This window comes from Lagopus muta, chromosome 24 (assembly GCF_023343835.1).
Source record: "Lagopus muta isolate bLagMut1 chromosome 24, bLagMut1 primary, whole genome shotgun sequence".
NCBI classification, from domain to species: Eukaryota; Metazoa; Chordata; class Aves; order Galliformes; family Phasianidae; genus Lagopus; species Lagopus muta.
Window position 1 is genome coordinate 3,261,774 of NC_064456.1, and position 19,082 is coordinate 3,280,855.

Here is a 19,082-nt window from a genome sequence, read left to right on the forward strand (position 1 = left end):
GTGAGAGCAGCCCAGGCTGCCCGCCAGCTGGAGAGGGCTCAGTACTTGATTAGAAACGCCACGTGGGTACAATCAACAAAAGGGAAGATAAACATATCCTCATCTGCAGAGACACGGGTGTTAAAGCGTGGTTCAGTTCTTGGGAGCTTAAAGGGGGAGAAGGGATTCTGCTGTTGGTCAACAACTCAATGAAGGTGGTGGGGAACGTGTTGGAGTGAACAGAGCAGCGCTGGGCTGTGAAGGATACGGATGTGACAGTTGGTTTCTTTCCTCATACCAGACTCAATATGAGGGGAACTGAGGGGAAATTGTTAAGTTTGTCTGCACTCAGGAGCCTTTCTGGTTAGTGGGGCACAGCAGTGCAGTAGTGGGACCACCAGGAGCAGTGGGGGGAGCAAGAAGGCAATGCCTGTGTTTGCCTTCCTCTTGCCCAGCGTCAGCCCACCCTCTTGTCAGACAACAAGCTGTGAAATGCTTTTGAAAACAGAGGCTTTTGAATTACAGGCACATTTGTGAGCCTTCTGGAGGCCATCTGACTGAGGGAAGCACGCTGCGAGCATCAGTGCTGCCTGGGATGGGAGAGCATGGAGGCAGAGTGAGGAGCAGCCCTGGGAATCAGGGCACCAGATGGGAGAACCCAGAGCTCTGCACACAGAGATATGGGACAGACACAGCACTGCCCTGGGCCCACGGCACAGGCAGCAATGGGCAATGATGGGAGTTGCTGAGCAGCAATGGGCATTAATGAGCAGTGATGGGCAGCAATGGGCAGCAATGGGCAGAAGAACAGGTTGCCCAAGGATGCTCCATCCCTGCAGGCATTCAAGGCCAGGCTGGATGTGGCTCTGGGCAGCCTGGTCTGCTGGTTGGTGACCCTGCACATAGCAGGGGGTTGAAATGAGATGATGATTGTGGTCCTTTTCAACCCAGGCTGTTCTATGATTCTATGACTCTACGAAATGGGCAGTGATGGACAGCAATGGGCATCAGTGGGCAGTGCTGAGCAGTGCTGCTGCTGCCACCAGTGAGCACAGGACCAGGACCATCTTTCACACTGCCTCATTAACCCCCCCGTGTCTGAATGAATGTTATTGGTGTCAAATTAACTTCAGCACATCTGATTCCCTCTGGGCTTCGCACGCCCCAAGAATTGAGATTTCTAATAAATCCAAACTCCTGAGGTTCATTTTCGAGTGCTGCCTTCCACAGGGCAGGTTCATGGGGGAAGGTGGTTCTGTAATTATTGCACAGGGTTTGGTATTAATCGCACCTATCAAAGATGCAGAACACGGCCAGGACCTCATTAAAGACTGTCATCGTGCTAATTAGGTAGGTCTCATACTTAATAATGGGGAACTATTTCATGGCAGTTTCATGAAAAAAGAGGAGAAAAAGCCATTATCATTTCAGGAAAAGTCCCTGGAGAAGTGAAATGGTAATTCACAAATCCTCCCCACATCTATTAGCAAATCCTGCTCCGGAGACAAAAAGGGGTAGGGCGTCTGGCTCGGCTGATAGTCCTTATTGTCTGAATGCCTCTTAAGGAATATTAATTAAATATATATTTTTTTTCTCCCAAGAACGTGGAGATGCAACTACATTGTCTCACGATTTTCAAGCGGCTGTTTGAAGCCTGGATCACGCTCAGCTTGTCACTGTAAACACCCCAGAAAATCCTACAATGCAAAATACCCTTTGGAGGTAGGCTCAGGGGTCAGAGAGGGCATATGGGCAGCAGGAGCAGTGCTGGGCATGGGGTCAGCTGCCTGCACAGCCAGGGAAAGGGGGGAATTTGGTTCTTGGTTCTGGAAAGAGCTGTTGTGCTGCATTCTGCTGTTTGGTGTTGCTGCTGCTTATAGAAAGCTCCTTCTCTTTGCTGGTGGGAAAGGACCGGTGGGGACCGGGGGGAGCATATGTAATAAACAGGATGGATTGCTGATAAATAAAACACTGCAAAAACAGCTTTTCAGCATTCGGAGAAATGTGAGACAAAACAATCAGACCTGAAGCCTGTGAGGAAGGAAAACAAAAGCTGCTTGCAACTCAGGTTCCTGAAAAAGTGCTGAGCAGCACTGGCAGATGCTGACCCGCTCTTCTCTCCTTGTATGGGCAGAAGCAGGGCTTGCCTTGTGCCTATATTTAATTGCTGAGGGGAGAAAATATTTCTCTCTCCATGCCTCTCCTCCACCGGCCTGTGTGTCCAGGGAGGCTGGAAGAGTTGCACGTTTGAAAAACCAAACACTGCTGCTCCCACTCTTAAATTGGAATGAGCAGAACAGGTTTTTGCAACCCAACACCACAGAACTCAGCTGTGTGCTGAGCCCTCAGGACGCGTCTCCAGTGGGATGGGGCCTGCAGACACACGCCTGACCTCAGCTTCCATGCTGGGGTTTGGGTCTGGGGGCTGAGGCTGACATGCATGGTTTGGACACCGAAACCACGACACGGAGCGCTCCGTGTAGGGATGATGCTGCTTTATTGGTTGCTCTTGGAGAGCGGGACGCTGAAGAACTTGGTTCTTTCAGGACAGGGTTTGTACACCACAGCATAAGGAACAAAAGGATAACAAAGGTCTCTTGCAAAATTGTGTCACAGTGCAACGATAACAAGAAACATCCGTGGCAACGTTGTGTTGTGTCTCCATGTGACCCCTGGGAGAAGAGTGTGGGGAAGGAGGCAAAGCTGCTGAAATGGGCCAATGTCACAGCTCTCTGAGCACGGATCTCATCCTGCTGCTCTGTCTGCAGGGGAAGGAGAGGGCTGCAGGTACAGCAGAGATGCAGCCTGGGTGGAAAAAAACAGCTGAAACGCAGCAGAGCTGGGATCCAACACCTGCAATGGGCGACTGTCTGAGTACGGCTGTCTTCTGCATTCAGAATTTTCCTTCCTTTCAAAGAAGTCTTTTGGGGTCATCACTGTTGAAATTGTCAGGCTCGGAACCCAGTTTTAAGTGCATGCAAGCAGGAGAAGATTTTTCTTAAAAAATTATATGTATATTTGCACACTCATACACACACACACGCACACAGTGAACTTTGTCCTGCCGCTGTTTCGACCAGAGGTGACCTGAATCTGCTGTCAGTGAGGCAGGCTCTGGGAGCTGGCTCACCCCAAAAGCTGCCAAAGAAGCTGATGGTTTCCACAAACAGCTCCTGAGGGCTTTCAAGGGGCTGAGCCAGCAGAGATGCCATGTGCTGATGGCCAAAGCCACAGCTCACTCCATGGGGAGCTCTGCCTGCTCGGTCCTGGCAGGGCACAGCGCACAGCCTCAGTCCCTGGTTTGGAAGATGCTTGGGGAAGCCACCGACCAACTCAGACCCACACAGCTGTATTGATATCAAACCCGGACTGGGTGTAGTCTACAGTATCACGGACTTTCTTGGTGCCCATTTTAGGTTTCTCCATATGGCTTTCCACTTTCGGGCACCTCTCCGCTTTGCTGTGATGGTTCTGGATGTTCCCATGAAGAGGGAAGTAAAATGTCCCCTTGAGTTTGTTTGTCTTTTTGGGTCTCTTAGAAATCTCAGGCTGCTTGCCTTCAGGCGGCAGCCAGCAAGGCTTCTCCTTGAGAAGCCGATCCCGGTCTGGCCGAACGCTCCTCAGGAACTTCTTGAAGATGTTGGCTGTGAGGGAGAACTTCCTGCAGAGCTCCTGGGACCTGCCAGCAGACAGCGATGCTTCGCTCTTCTCCCCCTTCTTGTCCAGCTCTGGCAGGTCCAACCAGTTCCCAACCAGGTCGGCGAAGATGTTATCTCCCAGGACCAGGGGCTGCCTGTTTCTGCTCTGGGACATGAGGGAGGATGTCCAGTCACGGCTTTCATCACACACAGTCCATCCCCCAGCCATGCCTTGGCTGCTGCACTCAGACGTCCTGGGATGTGCGCGCTCTGTTCTGGCTGGAGCTGAGGAAGGTCCCTTGGAGCGGGAGCTGTCCTGGCTGCAGGAGGAGGAAGAGGAGGAAGAAGAGGGGATGGCGTCTCCGAGGCGGCCGCTCTCTGGGAGTGAGGTGGGACGGGGCAATGCTGGCTGTGGCACAGAGCAGGTGAGGGATGAAGGGCTGCAGCCCCCAGCTCCTGCTCGGCTCCGCGGCCGCTCCTCCGGCCCCTCTGTGCCACCTTGACAGTGCGGGTGCTGCTCAGGGACGGGGCCTCGGCCCCCCGAGATCTCCAACTGCTCCAAAGCTGCCTGGACCTGGAGCAGCTTTAGCTCCTGCAGTGCGCCCATCATGCAGTTCATCTGCTGGTGCAGCCCGTCGCCAACCTCCTTCATGGACAGCTGTGGGAAGAAGCAGGCACTTGTCAGTGTCTGGGAGCCCCAAAAAGCAGCAGAGCTCCCTCCCCTCCCCTCATCCAAACACCGCACGGAACGGCCATCGGATACGTCTCAAATTCTCCAGGGATTTGAAACAGTTTAAAAATAAGTCAGACCCTCTGGAAACAAGAGAAGCTGACAGAAGAAGGGGGGGTGTTGTGACCTGACAACAAAAACAAATAGTTGGAGATGGCAGGAATCGCCTGGCAGAGCCCCAAGGCGCAGGGCTGGGAGCAGCCGGGCTGCCTGCAGCTGGAGCCTTCACTGCTGCTTTTGTTTGCTCTGCACTGTGCAGCGAACAAACGGAAATCAGGAGTGGGAATAATGAGACTGCGCCTTCCCCTGAGAACTGCTTCTATACCCAAAGTGCTACAGTAAACGGAATCCTAGTGAGGATCACATATCACTACACAATGCCTGTTGGGAGCTGAACTCTCTCGTTACAGGCACTTCTCAGTGGAGGACAAAGAAATGTCGACGGACTTGAAATTTTGGAGGTAACATCGAACAAAATCCAAACTTATTTCCAGGAAGGCAGCAACCTCCTTGATTCCCACGCTAGGAACATTAGCAGCAGTTCTGCTTTATCCCTGAAATTTGCCATACAGACTTAACTTCCCATGCTTGAAAAACTCCAGTCGTTTTTTTTTCCAGAGCTTCTACATTCCCATCTTCTTTTGCTCCGCTGCTTTCTCTTTAGGTAGGATCTGGATCACATTCCCAAAGCTGTGCCATAAAACAAATGGGCGATACTTTCCAACAGCTGCCACTTCAGGGAGGGGATGGGAAGGAGAGGGAGAGCAGCAGGGGCTGGGGCTGGAGGTGCAGACGTCGCATCCATGCAAGGTGGTTTGCAGAGCAGATTAGCGCTGTCTAGGAAAAGCTTTAGCCTACGCTGCCAGAAACAAGCCCTTTAAAAGGCTCACTGCATTTTTTTTCTGTGTAGCCATAGATCTTTTAAGTTTAAGGTGAAGGACAGCTGCGCCTTTTGTTCAGCTTCACCATCTCCAGCTTTAGCTTTTTACCTCTCCTTCGCTTTTGCTTAAATGAATTCAATTATTTGCTCCATTTCCATTTCCCAGACCTGAGCTTTATGCCAGAGCAGCCAACAAAAGCTTTGCCCTTCTGCAACAACCCGAGTCCAAAAGCAGCAAGCTCCACACCAGTTTCTGAGCACCAACCTCTGCCTGCACTTCACCACCCAGAGCCAAAACCAAGCCAGCAGACTGCACTGATTCTTCAAAGCCTCCCTCCCAAGAAACACAGTCATCACTCAGAACGAATGCGCTGCCCATGAAGACACAGAGAAGCTCTCGCCCTCCCAATTACTGCCCGGATTCCCCAACTATCTCATTTTTTAACACCAGCAAATAAACCTCTACTTCTGCAGATATGCAAATAGTGCCCCACTTCCAGACTAACAGCTCTCGGGTTACCAGCACAAAAGCTGAGGCCATATGTTCTACAAGCCTCAGACGAAACTATCACCTTACCTCTCCAGATTTGCTGTAATGCTTCTCGTCCTAACCTTTCTCGCCTTATTAATGGAAGTCTGTTTTATCTGGGGCTTTGCAAAAAGCTGGATTTGGAGCTGGCCCGGCCCCCCATTGGCTGCCTCTCATCAAATCCCCTGCAGGCACCGCAGCGCTGAGTGACAAGGGTCCTTGGTAATGACTGGGCTGATCAAACCCCAGCATATGCTGGCCGGCTCCACTGCTCACCTCATTGATTCAATTAACTCCCCCATGATGGGTGGCATCATTACAATGCATGCCTCATCCGGCGAGGCTTTATTAAGCATTAATATTTCATGGGCAGCATTTGTCATCCGTGTGATCGTTTCTCACAGATGGACTCATCCTCCCCCCAGGATGGGGTCTGAGCCCCAGAGCCCCGTTCCAGCACTTCCCTCATGCTGGGAAGTGAACCTGAGCAAAGGAGCCAATGCCAGCCTGGGGAGTGTGAGCCCCTGGAGAAGCAGCACGGCCCTTTTCCTCTGCAGAGATGCTCTCCCCTGAAGGATGGTGAGGTTTGGATGCTGATTTTGGGGATGGCTGCAGTGTCCCCCCTGGGAAAAGGAACTGATCCCACTTTCACCAAAAGGATTGCAAAGGCTTTTAACTCTGCTTGCAAACGTTGCTGAAGATTCAGGTTGTGGAAGTTGGAAAGACAACAAACCCCAATCCGACAGAAGCCTGCACTGTCTTCTGCTGTTCACAGTGTAGGATCAGCACTGAATGAAACCCAGCCCAAGTGAAGTCACTGACTGGAGATCATTGTGCAGGGCCTTGGATCCCATCCACTTGTAATTACTCTGCGGTAATTAAGAGTACGCACCCTGGAGAGAGAACTCTGGGGAGGAAAGTTTCTTCCCTCGTGCCTAACAGCCATTCCCTCCCCTCTGCCAAGAAGATCTCACCTCCCCAAGTTCCCACTGCGGCTCTTTGGGCTTCAAGCAGTGGAAACAGAAATACCTCCCCCAGAACACAGTGCTGGCCAGGGGGTGAAGTTAAGCAACCTGGGCTGTTGGATGAGCCAGGCTGTGCAGTGACACAGTGGAAAGGATGCTGGCTGTGAGATGCTGGGAACACAGGGCTGAGCACAGAGCCAGAATGTGGCGTGAAAGGAATTTAAGTGCAACTTGAGACAGAGCGTGAGTGTGGCACAAACCCCATAGAACCCTCATCTGGCACAGAGCCCCTGCCTGCACTCACAGAGGTTATGCAAGTGGCTTTATGTAACCCGGGCACTGTGGGCAGCAGGAGATGCTCCGCCTCGTGCTCCTGTGAGCTGCAAATCCCAGCCAGAGCACAGGGGAAGGGGCTTCAAAGCTTCACCTCTGCTTCCAACAAAAGACAGATGGGAACCGCGACAGCTCATGGGCGTTCAAATGTGTCAGTTAAAGCTGGATTGCCTCAAACTGCATCTCAAAATCCATTATTTCAGAACATTTCCCTAAAAAAATGGCTTGGAAGAGTTTTACTCCTGGAGCAGCCACAACTGGTTTACGCAATTTATAAATCAATGAACCTCCCCCAGCTAATTAACACTGCAGGATGACAACTCGCCCCAAGGAGCCCTTTCACATGTGCTGGCATTTTAACAAATTCAAACCCAAATACCTCAGATGTGTGAAAAAGGGAGATTCCTGCAGCTGTTTCCCACCCCACAGATCAATTAACTTTTTAAACTCATCCGGGGAAGGAAGTTTTTCCTAGTGGCATCTAATAGGCTGTGGATGCCCCATCCCTGCAGGCATTCGAGGCCAGGCTGGATGTGGCTCTGGGCAGCCTGGGCTGCTGGTTGGCGACCTGCACATAGCAGGGGGTTGAAAAGAGATGAGCGTTGTGGTCTTTTTCAACCCAGGCCATTCTGGGATCCCAGTGAGTGCCTGCTCAGTCCCTCTGTGCACTGCCTGCTCAGGGCTGCAGCTGAGGCGGAACTGGGAAGAGCTCTGAGCATGGCTGTGTAATGAGGAGGAAGACAGATGTCCGGCTCTGAGGTAAAAGCAATGCAACAGGAGGAAGCTATTCCTGAGAGGAACAGGAAAGAGCAAACGGCAAATAGCAGCTTGTCATAATAGGGCTGATAGACAACAGAACCAGACAGAAACAATTGGTATTTAGAGGGGGTGACCTAATGGAGACCAAAATTATTTTAGAAGTGCTGAGCTGATCACATTGTTTCCGTTTCTGTTCGGGTCACTGTGATTAATCTTCTGCAAGCTGGAACTGTCCCAGCTCAGGTCTGCACTGTGCAGGGAGCTTCCCTCCAGCTGTGCTCTCTGGATGCTACGGCCTGCAGTGTTCTGCCTGTCCTTGAATTTCTTCACATGGATTTCAAGTCATCTTAACCTCTTTTCCTTCCAGAGTAAATTAGGGTGTAAACCGTGAGCGTGCATCTGAAAGAGGAAGGAAGGATGCTGAAACTTTCCCAAAGGTTTTCCCAGGAGGTTAAGCAGATCTCAAGCAGATGTTACCCGTGGAAGACACGGTTCACAGCACTTAGTTAGCTGTCCTCCTTACCCTGCTTCTTTCCGTTCAATTGCAACTGCCATTTGTAATGGCAGTTTGCAGCCCAGCAGCCTGCCTGCACTGGGGTATCATAAACATTCCTGAACACATGCAGATGTGGTTTCAAAAATACAAGAATCCAATGCAGTCATCTTCAGGAGTCCTCCCTGGAAATAAGAGGATCAGGCTCAGGGTTGCACATGATAGGAAATCTGCTCCTGAGCTTTCTGCCCTCCTCTAAAGCAACACCAAGGAGGGATTCTGCCATAACCTCCCAGGTGCCACCCCCAAGGGCGAAGGAACCTGCAAGAATTGAGCTCTTGATCAGCACAAATGATGCTGTGATTCTACCTGCTGACATCACTGCACAAGCCCAGGCCTTGGTGCCCATCACTGACACCTGGTCTGCTGGACCTTCCTTGTGGGACAGCACTAACGAAGGCATAGAGGATCCTTTCTGAGTGTGACAGTTACCAGAATAGGACCCACTGTGAGACAGTACAAAATAATTGGCTGTAATTTTCATACAGAACAAATGTTCTATTCCTGTAAGATATTCATAGCAAGAAACTCTGTCTCCCAAGATGTACATTAATACAAGGAGGGACTTGAAACTCTCCATCAGACTCAATAATTTGATGCATTTATAACGCAAGCGCAATGAGGACATTCAGAAGTTCAAATCAGAAGGTTTTTTTTTTGTTGTTATTTGTTTTAAATATCTACCAAAACCACAAAAACAAAAAACAAAAAAGAAGAAAACACAACAGAAAGCCAAGAAAGATGAAGGTGCTCAGATCCAAGCTGCAGCTCTGGCCAACTTGACTGTGAGCCCTCACCCAACAGCCACACAAACCCCAAAGGCAAGACAAATCTGCCCCATGGACACAGCAGCCCCTAGCCAGAAATAACAAGTGATTTATTCTTCTGATTGTGGAGGAGCCTGGAAATCCCAGCCCCATTGTACTACGCTGATGTTACTATGTATAAATGCAGACATTATGTGTCATTAAGTTTACAGAGGTAAGGCCATCTGCAGCATGAGACATGCAGATGAAATTGTGGAAGGGCTGCATGCACACACTGCTGGCTCCAGTTCAGTTTTCCATCTATCAGGACCCCTCGGCAGAGCTGCTCTCAAGGAATTCTTCCAGTCTGTACCCACACCTGATGGTCCTGGCCCAAGTGCAACTTCACACTTGGCTCTGTTGAACCTCATTAAGTTCACATGGACTCACCTTCCGAGTTCATCAAGGTCCCACTGATGGCATCCCTTCCTTGTGTGCCATATCAACTGCGGCACTCAGCTTGAAACACGGGACCTCAGAAAGCCTGATGCCCACAGCCTTCTGTGTAGAGAAGTTATTTGCTGGGAGAGGAAATACTAAGAACAGTTGGAAAGCCCAACCAGCTGCAGCACTGAGATCGGTTTAGAAGCTGAACTGAAGGAACTGACAGAGCACCTGGTGCCACAGGAAGAGGTGAACACTTGCAGACAGAAAACATGAGCAGCCCTGCAGAGCCTCACCCAAGCACTGCAGACACAGGTGGGTCACCTTTAGACACGAGAAGGTTGGCAAGAGCACCAAAAACCATTGAGTGCAACCACCAGACCATGCCTGTGACTGCTGTAGACCATGTTGGTGTGACACCCAGCCTTTTCTTGGTGACTCCACCTCCCAGGGCAGCCTGTTCCAATGCATCACCGCTCTTTCTAAGAAGAAATGTTTCCTAATGACCAATCTGAACCTCTCCTGGCACAACTTGAGGCCATCACCTCCCATCCTATTGCTGCTAAGTAGGACATCCAGGCTCCGGCGTCCTTCCCTGTGCGCAACTGGTTGGTGATGCCCAGCTAAATGCTCATACATTACTAGTGAGATAACACTCAGCAGCTCAAAAAGCTGAGATACTTCTGTGCCTCAGGAGGATCTTTGCAGACTCAGAGTCTGGCTGCTAGTCTTTTGGTATTTAGTTTAATTGCATTAATGGAAGTTGCGTAAGTGCTGTGGCAGGTTTCATGACTGCCATACGAAGGACAGATGCCAGAAGGAGTGGCAGAGCATGACGTACCTCCAGCCTTACAAACTAGAAGAGGTGAACAAAGTCTCTGTATCTTATGTGCAGAGGCTGAGGGGCAGTGAGCTGACCCAGCGGGTGCTGAGCTGCTCCTGAGTTCGGTGCCAGCCCTAGGATGAGGCCACAGTGTCAAGAATGGATGCAGCTCCACGCTGGGCTCACGTGTGGCTGTGATGAATGGCTGTGTCAGCTGAGCTGTGCCTGGCTTCACAGTGCCTGTGAGTGGAAGCTTCTGAATGAATTCCAATCAAAGGGACACCACACATGCCAGAAACTATCGGCTTACAATGGAAAACATGCAATAGGAATATGAGCGTTCTCATTAAGTGAAATGGGCCAAATTTATCTTCAGGAGCTGCTGTGAGAGGCCTGGGGGGCATTCCCAGAGCCTGACACTGAGGCTGGGTGTGCATGCCTGGACCCATGCTGCTCTGTGCCCTGTCTGGCAAAGGGCTGGGTGAGCTCAGCACACAGCTGTGCTGGGATATCCAGGCATAGCAGCCTCAGCCAGGCACACAGTCACTTCAGTACGGTCTTAATACACAAAACAGGGACAAAAAATAATTATCAGAGCTGGAATATTTGAATCCCACACTGATGGGGGATAGAGCTGCACTGGAAGATAACCTTTCCTTGTGAACTGGGAGATGTGCCAACATAAAAAGAAAACAAAAACAAAAAACCCTTCTCAAAACCAGCAAACAGCTGTGATGGTTGAAACTGGAGCAAACTTGTGCAGGTCAGGAAGCCTCACACCTCTGCCTTGTGCTGCCCAGCTCCTCAGGTGCACAGCTGCCCCCATCAGTACTCCTCCCTGACCATATCTGCTCCTGCACACACTGCAGATCCCTGCTTCTGAACTGGATGCTCTCTGACCAGGCTCCCATTTAGCTGCACAGGGGGCAGCTGTTGTCTCTATCTGGCAGCGCAAACAAACTGAGTCCTTCCCACACGAATCTTGGTTCTGGTGCATTTAATGTCTGGAGGCACGACCTGCCATGTAATGAAGAAAGTGGCAGGAAGGCAGGGTCAGGAGGCTCCGTTCCCACTCGCCATTGAGCGCAGATGGCCCCAGCTGTCTCTTGCCCTGCTTGCCGGTCTTTAAAGAAACATTAATCTATTTTAATTCCAGGCTATCTTGACAGTATTGATTTTTAAAAGCTATTATTGCTGAGGATATCACTTACAGTTATTTTAATTAATACAGACCTCCCACCTCCAGTCAATCACTGCTTGCTGGCATCACTGATGACAGCAGTGCTTTTGGAGCACCCTGACACGGCTGTGCTGGGCAGCACCAAGATAGGAATTTCTGGCTGAAATAAGTTTTTAAAGTGACAATACTCTGGCTAATAAAATGCAGCTCAGGGAATGAGATGTACGTATTGCTAAGACAAAATGCAGGGTTAGTGATGTTATTCTAGGCACGTTCTTTTGGACGCTACTCATTTAATCCACCTTGCTCAGATTTTAAAGACCTTCCAGGTTACACTGTGCTGAGGCTCCAGTGGACCTCGGCGTGTCTCTCTATTGACTCAGCACTGTTGCTTATACATGAAACACTTCCTGTAATTCATGAAGGATAGGAAAACCGTGGGTAAGCCTCTGTCACAGAACTCTATCCGAAATCACCATCCTGTTAAGCCCTACACCAGAAACTTCACCTACCCGTTCTGCTTTGCCTCGTCTTCCCCTTTTGTTCTCGTTATCTATTTATCGGATCGCCGCACTGCTCCCCAGACAAACCTCCGAAGACGATTCATAACGCAGCAGTTCATCCCGCTGCTCCATCCCCAGCAAAGCCCCGAGCACCAACAATGCCCGGCTCGCAGACAAGCCCCAGCAAGTTCTAGCAGCGAGGTTACAATCCGAATCCGAGCGAGAAAACAGCGCTGATTTACGACAAAGGCTTTCCTATTGAAGAAGAGGTATTTTTCCAAACGTCTGACGGCTGACAACCGCACGCTTTCTTCGCATCATTTTGATTCCTGCCAACTTACTCTTCTCGCACGCTCCCACAAACGCTTCTTTGATTCCCGATCTTAGCTGACAGCCGCTTCTTTTTCCTTTTTCCTTTTTAAAGCGCCCGCTCGCCCCGCCGGACGCGGACGGCCCCGCCGCTCCCCCGGCCCCGCGCGTCCCCGCTTCGCCCCCCGCCCGCCGCCCCCTACCAGCTCCTGCTTCAGCCGCCGCAGGTGCTGCTCCATGGCCGGGCTCAGCGCTGCCCCTCCATGCGCCGCTCCGCGCTCCGCCTGCACACGGCGGGGAGGGGAGGAGAAGGGAGAGAAAGGGAGGGGGGTCCCGGCGCTGCCCGCCCCGCGGGGCGGCCCCAACCCGAGGCCGATGCGTGCGGGCACGGCGCGGCGGGGCGGCCCCGCAAACCCTCCGCTCTGCTGGCGTTGGGTCCGGGCGGTGCGGGGAAGGGCGACCCGCAGCTCGTGGGAAGGGGATGCCCTGCCCTGCCCTGCCCGCAACGGGCGGTGAGGGGCTGCACAGGGACCCATCCCACCGCCAGTGCGGGAGACGGTGCGCAGAACCGCTCCTTGTCACAGAATCACAGAACGGCCAAGGTTGGAAGGGAGCTCGAGGATCGCGAAGCTCCAACCCCCCGCCACACGCATGGCCACCAACCTCCACATTTAATACCAGCCCAGGCTGCCCAGGGCCCCATCCAACCTAGCCTTGAACACCTCCAGGGATGCACGGGGCATCCACAGCCTCTCTGGGCAGCTGTTCCAGCACCTCACCACTCTCACAGCAAAGAATTTCCCCCTGACATCCAACCTCAATCTTCCCTCCCTCAATTTCAAACCATTTCCCCTTGTCCTGCTGTTATCAACCCTTTCCAAGAGTTGATTCCCCTCCTGTTTGTAGGCTCCCTTTAGGTGCTGAAGGCTGCGATGAGGTCACCCTGCAGCCTTCTTTTCTCCAGGCTGAACAAGCCCAGCTCCCTCAGCCTGTCTTTCTGGGGAGGTGCTGCAGCCCCCTGATCATCTTTGTGACTCCTCTGGACGCTCTCACTGTCCTGGGAAAGGATGTATTTCACCCAGAGGGTGGTGAGGCATTGGAACAGGTTGCCCAAGGAGGCTGTGGATGCCCCATCCCTGCAGGCATTCAAGGCCAGGCTGGATGTGGTTCTGGGCAGCCTGGGCTGCTGGTTGGTGACCTGCACACAGCAGGGGGTTGGAACTGGATGAGCACTGTGCTCCTTTTCAACCCAGGCCATTCTGTGATTCTATGATTCTATGACTCTGCTTTGCTGTGCACAGTGTTGCTGGCCGCCTCCCTGCACAGACACACAGACACAGGAGCCAGGAAACACCTCCAGAGCTCCATACTGGGCTTGGCGGCTGCACACCATTTGGAAGGCTTTGAATTTTATTTTTTTTTCTTCCTCAACGTTTCTCACGTAATTTTATGTAGGTATTGTTTGTTCTCTGCTCCTGTGCACAATGTATTGTTGGAGTAATAAACGCTGAGTTCCCTGTGCTGGCTTAACAAGGCTTGTGTGAATCATTCTGCAGTGGGAAAGAACTTGATGGAATGAGCGATACTGCTCTCTGCTCTCACGTCTGGGGTGGGAGACAATTGCTTGCTTTCTGCTGTAAATGTCAGCACTGTCAAAGACCGACTGCAGCCTTTGCTCTTCAGGTCTTTAATTCTTTTGAAGGAAAGCATTTTTTATTGTTAGTGACATTTTTGTTTGTAGAAGTCAGCCTTGGTGCTTCTGAAAGCTGACCTTTGTGTCAAAACCCAACTTAAATAGCAAGTTGGTGTTCTGGGCTTCCATGTATGTTCAGGAAATGCTCAGAGATTTGCATTTGCTGATCCTTCCAGCATCTCTCCCATTACTGTTCAAGATTCCCAGCCTTTTTCTGCAGGATTTCCATGTCCTGCCTACAAAGGGAGGCACCAAACTCGCGCCTGTTTCCAAGGTTTTGTAGGATGTGTGGCAGCAAAGATATTAACGCATTAAAGAAATGGCCTTATCAAAAAGTTAATTGCTTCTAACAGCACGCTGGGAGGTGAGCAGGACACCTGCCAGGCCTGATCTTCCCTAAGGTCTCAGCCAAATGGCCCAGCCATCACCTTCTCTTGCAGTCTGGCTGGGTTCGTTGGCCAGCTGGATGCTCCCCAAGGCCCAGGGCTGGGGGATGTTGCTCCCCTGCCTATCCAAGCATGTCAAGTGTCATATGGCAGCTCTGAACAGCCAGTCAGTGGTACAAAATCAGAAAGATGGCATTGTGTGGAGAACACAGGCTGGAACGCCTGCCTCCACCAATTATTCATGCTACACCGAAAGATCCTCCCTCCTCTTTCTGTGCTTTCCTGAAGGGTCTGTTTGCAGGAGGACTCAGCCTCAGATCTGAGGTTTCTGCCTTGCTTGGGTGGCTCAAGATCTTTCTCAAAACAGGGAGCAAAGTTCCATAATTTACTGAATTACCTCTGAGCTGTAAAGTAATATTTAGATATTACACCTTCCCTGTGGCTTGGCACCAAAGCTTGTACTTGTAATACATAAGTAGGCCTAGGTTCAGCAGTTTTGAGCTGAAAAGTGATCAAGTGCTTAATTTATCCAAGTCAGCTTTGAAACAATGGTATTTGTAGGTGCCCTTTTACATTTGGGGGGGAATGGACTGAAGCAGCCATCAAGAGGGAAGGGCTGTTTACGAGGGTGGATAGTGACAGGACAAGGGGGAATGGTCTTAAATTGAGACAGGGGAGCTTTAGGTTGGATATTAGGAGGAAGTTTTCCACCCAGAGGGTGGTGAGGCACTGGAACAGGTTGCCCAAGGAGGCTGTGGATGCCCCATCCCTGCAGGCATTCAAGGCCAGGCTGGATGTGGCTCTGGGCAGCCTGGGCTGCTGGTTGTCGACCTGCACACAGCAGGGGGTTGAAATGAGATGATGATTGTGGTCCTTTTCAACCCAAGTCATTCTGTGATTCTGTGATTCTATGATTCTATGATTCTAAGATTCTATGTCTTCTGTTCTCCAGGTTTGCTGTGTCTACACAAAGGAGGCTGCTGCTGAGCACTGCAGTTTTGGCATCTTAAAAAACGGCATGAAATCAGATCAGGGATTATCCCAGGCATGGCACTCTCTCCCCATGGTTTCCTTTACAGCAGTTGTTTGTTTATCATTATTTTAAATGGTGCTTCTCCCAGTGCTTGCAATATTCCAATATAAAACAAACAAAAACCAGCATACCTCTAATTATTGGAAGCATTGAATCTAAGTTGAGCAATACTGCATTTTCCAGCATGCCCAGCATCCAGGACCTATTGCACGTGTCCATGGCAATGTGCTCCAGAAAGCTCTGTCACAGTTGCAGGACTGAGCTTTGTGATCTGCCAGCAGATGAAGAGCAAAGAGGTTTTAGCTTCTGCTTGGCTCCTGTTTAAGGTCAGTGTTCTGGTCAGTTTTTTAGCCTCCAGGATTGCATATGTCCAGCGAGGCTGATGTAGAAAGGAGCAGAATATCTATTTGCTCCAAACTAATGGGAACCTGGAAGAGAACAGGAAAATGAGGAGCATTTCCTCAGTGGGATTTCCCCACAGCCCAACATTTGGGTTCTCAGTGGGGACAACACTGCAGGCTCTGCTCCCTTCCGCTCCGCAGCAGTGTGAGCAATGAGCAGATGGTGCAGCGTGGTGGAAAATCAGGACTCCAAGAAAGCACAGAGTTGAAAGCAAAACCCCCTTCAGCAGAAAGCAACGTGGCTTATTTCAGCATAAAATGAAAAATTGAGATCCTTGGGCAAAAAATAGAACATGCCTTCAGAGCTGTACCCACTTACGTGAACTGCCTCGTTCCTTCTCGATGGAGAACACATCTATCCCTTCACAGCTGAGGGCTTCCTCATCTCATTTGTTGTCTTTCAGTTCATTGATCTTGTTCCTCAGCGCTTTCACGAGGCTGTTCTTTGTTGAACGAACAACCGTGCTTATCTCTGAATTTTCTTCTTTTTACTTTATTGCACACTGAAGGCGAATCTTTCAGAATTTCTTCTTGCTGAGGTTTCAGCATGACCTAAATTGCATCCATCGCCTTTAAAATCCACTGGGCCATAAGCAGCCAGCCAACGTGGGTAAGAATATCAGATCAAAAACTTGGATTCTGCTTCTATATTTGTGCATTAAGTGGCGACTTACCCCTGAAAACAGAACCATTTATTCCACGGGATTGTTTGTTGTATGCAGTCTCTGCACTTGTGGCTCTTGAATTCCTCTCAGGCCCATTCCCTGCTATGCCTGCAGCCCTGAAGTAAAGGCTCTCACAGCCCCAGTTGGGCTCCAGCCCCCAAAACTCCCCGGCCAGCACTGAAGTGTGGGGTAAGTGCCAGGGCAGCAGAACTGCTGCTCTCACTGTGCTATCTGGAGCTCCAGAACGATTGGATTACAGCTCGGCTGGCTGCATTTCTGTGACCTACATCATCTTCATACTAGCTGAAAAATAATTTAGCAAACCTTCGTATAAAAGCTTATCCAAGATTAAAATGAGATGAAATTTATTTATTGCAAACTCTGGGCAGTCGCGGTAAGCCCCTCATCACTGCCATAGCTGAAATAGTTTATCCAAGCTGATATTCTGATGCTTCTCTTTGTGACTCCGTAATGTTATCATACCTAAAATGCAATCCTGCGTTATACTTGCCGTTCTCTAACATAAAAACCAACATTATTTTTTTAAGACATGGGAGGCTTGCTAGCTCTCATTTAATTGCAAGCCTTGAGTAATAACAAAAAGGTAACGTGTATCTGAAAACCAAGAGCTTGCTCTGACTTTATTAACTTTCTCCTCAGAAATATTCAGCTGTGGGAAAGGATAACACGTGTGTTTGTGTATCTGTGTGTGAGCGTGACCTCTGCTCCTCACCTCGTTCAGCACCCACCGCGTTAGGCTCCAAACAGCACAGATAAATAATGCAGGGCCCTTGCCTGGGACAGCTTGCTATTTAATTCATGCGTGCTGCAGAGAAGGGTCAGAAAAAGACTGGAAGTGGAATGTGGGAAGAATAAAACAGTAACGTTCTGTCTTTCTAAGTCATGGTCATTAAAGATGGAATGGGGGAATTTGGTGGAGTGACAAGCTGCTTGCTTACTGCCCCTCTGGCACTATGCATGTTTTTGGGCATTCCCTTCCAGATCATTATTAATTGTGTATGTGAGGTCTTTCAGTCTGCAAGTAGCTGCATCAGTGCCTGCTTCTGCAGCGGTGGTGAATATGAATCCACTATCTGTGTTAACATCAATGGTACTTTCACTGTATGGAGAACACACACAGTTACTATGGCAGTGTAAACACAAACACATGCTGCGCTCCTCAGAGTGATTTCTATGTGCTGCAAAGCACAGAGAATGTCTTCATCCGAACTCGTTTGCGAAAGGAGGATGAGATTATCTCACTTTTAAACTATTTTATAAATATTATGGAAACCAAGACTTGTTCTGAGTAACTCCACGTCTTAGCAGATATAAAAGACAAATCCTTTGAAGCTAAAGGAATCAGACAAGGCAGGTGCTTGTTTACAGTAACTGTGTTCAAACCCATAATGAATGTATTTTAAAAAGATATACACAACTTGACAGCTCTGGAAGCCAGTAGAGATTCTCTTGGAGTGCTTTATTCCACTCTTCCAAAGTGTTAATACAGGATTAGCTGTAGTGGATGGAGAATAAGCTCCAGAGAAAGAGATGGATGAATCTGCAGTGAGTACTTAGTGCTGGTACTTGAGATGCCTGGATGTTTCTTTGCACTCCACACGTCAGTCTTAGGAGGACTTGGAACAGAGCAAGCTGGAAGCTGAACACATGATACAGGCCCTGCCTTGCTGCTGGAAGATAAGTGCTCTGTGATCTGAAGCAGTGAGAAGCTGACCTTGGTATCAGCATGCACATCCCGGATGCTTTACACAGCTGTTTATCCAAAGCTGATATTTATACATGTAGGTTCATAAAGGAAGGAATCTTGGGTGGAATTAAACGGAATATGTACTCTGCACCTCATAGAACCATAGAACAGTATGGGTTGGAAGGGACCTTAAAAACCACTTAGCACCAATCCCCGGCTGTGGGTAGGGATGCCTATCTCTGCATTAGGTAGGACAGAGCATCAGGACATGAGATGGGATCATAAGAGGGACAAAACAGTGGTGAGTGCTGTTTTGGGGAAATAAAGTACGCACTGAGCAGTTAGGGGATGACTTATCCCTAGGAGGGTTTTCTTCTAAGCCTTTCTTTCTGCTAATGATTCCTCTGGCAGTCACTTGGGCATTTGCAGTACAGACAAGGTGGCACTGCTGATGAAATCTCCTATGTGAAGACGTCAGCTTGCAGCAACACAGCACTGTTTCAGCATCGATGAGAAATACTCAGGCTGACATTCACAGGTAACTGACTGCAGAAAGCCCACCAGTTTTTCAGATCCATGCTTTATTTTTTTTTTTCCTTGTTCAACTGCTCTAAATGCAGTGTGCACTTCTACGTACTGCGGTAGCATCACTCTGCACCCCTGGAACAGCAATAGAGGGAAAGTTTTGAGGATCTGAGCATCTCCTCCATCAGACACAGCCTTGTCTCACCCTGAATCGTGCCTCTACCACCAGCAGCTCCTGCTATGTGTGTTGGAAGAGCTAAGCTCTTGATACATCTAACTTATGGAGCTGGAGTTTATTAA

At 49.9% G+C, this 19,082-nt stretch overlaps 1 protein-coding gene across 5 annotated transcripts; it reads right to left on the bottom strand.

The window, feature by feature from the left end:
• Nucleotides 1-2,177: 2,177 nt before the first annotated feature.
• On the bottom strand, nt 2,178-12,660 carry INKA2 (inka box actin regulator 2). 5 transcript variants are annotated; one of them, XM_048925769.1, is made up of 3 exons: nt 10,398-12,058; nt 5,805-9,673; nt 2,178-4,275 (listed from the first exon to the last, which is right to left on the bottom strand). In XM_048925769.1, exon 3 carries the CDS (start codon nt 4,267-4,269, stop codon nt 3,313-3,315), a length of 957 nt encoding a protein of 318 aa, XP_048781726.1. In that variant the 5' UTR covers nt 4,270-4,275; nt 5,805-9,673; nt 10,398-12,058; the 3' UTR covers nt 2,178-3,312. The 5 variants fall into 5 exon arrangements, with proteins under 5 accessions (XP_048781726.1, XP_048781727.1, XP_048781724.1 ...); XM_048925770.1 differs by having other exon boundaries at nt 5,805-8,212; nt 8,337-12,058; XM_048925767.1 differs by lacking the exons at nt 5,805-9,673; nt 10,398-12,058 and adding an exon at nt 12,575-12,660.
• Between the last annotated feature and the right edge of the window lie 6,422 nt (nt 12,661-19,082).

Excerpts from the sequence above, each read along its gene's own strand:
- INKA2 (XM_048925767.1), bottom strand. The coding sequence starts at position 12,610 with ATGGAGCAGCACCTGCGGCGGCTGAAGCAGGAGCTG. Across the intron at positions 4,276-12,574 it reads GGCGGCTGAAGCAGGAGCTG|CTGTCCATGAAGGAGGTTGG; the intron begins GTAGGGGGCGGC and ends TTCTTCCCACAG.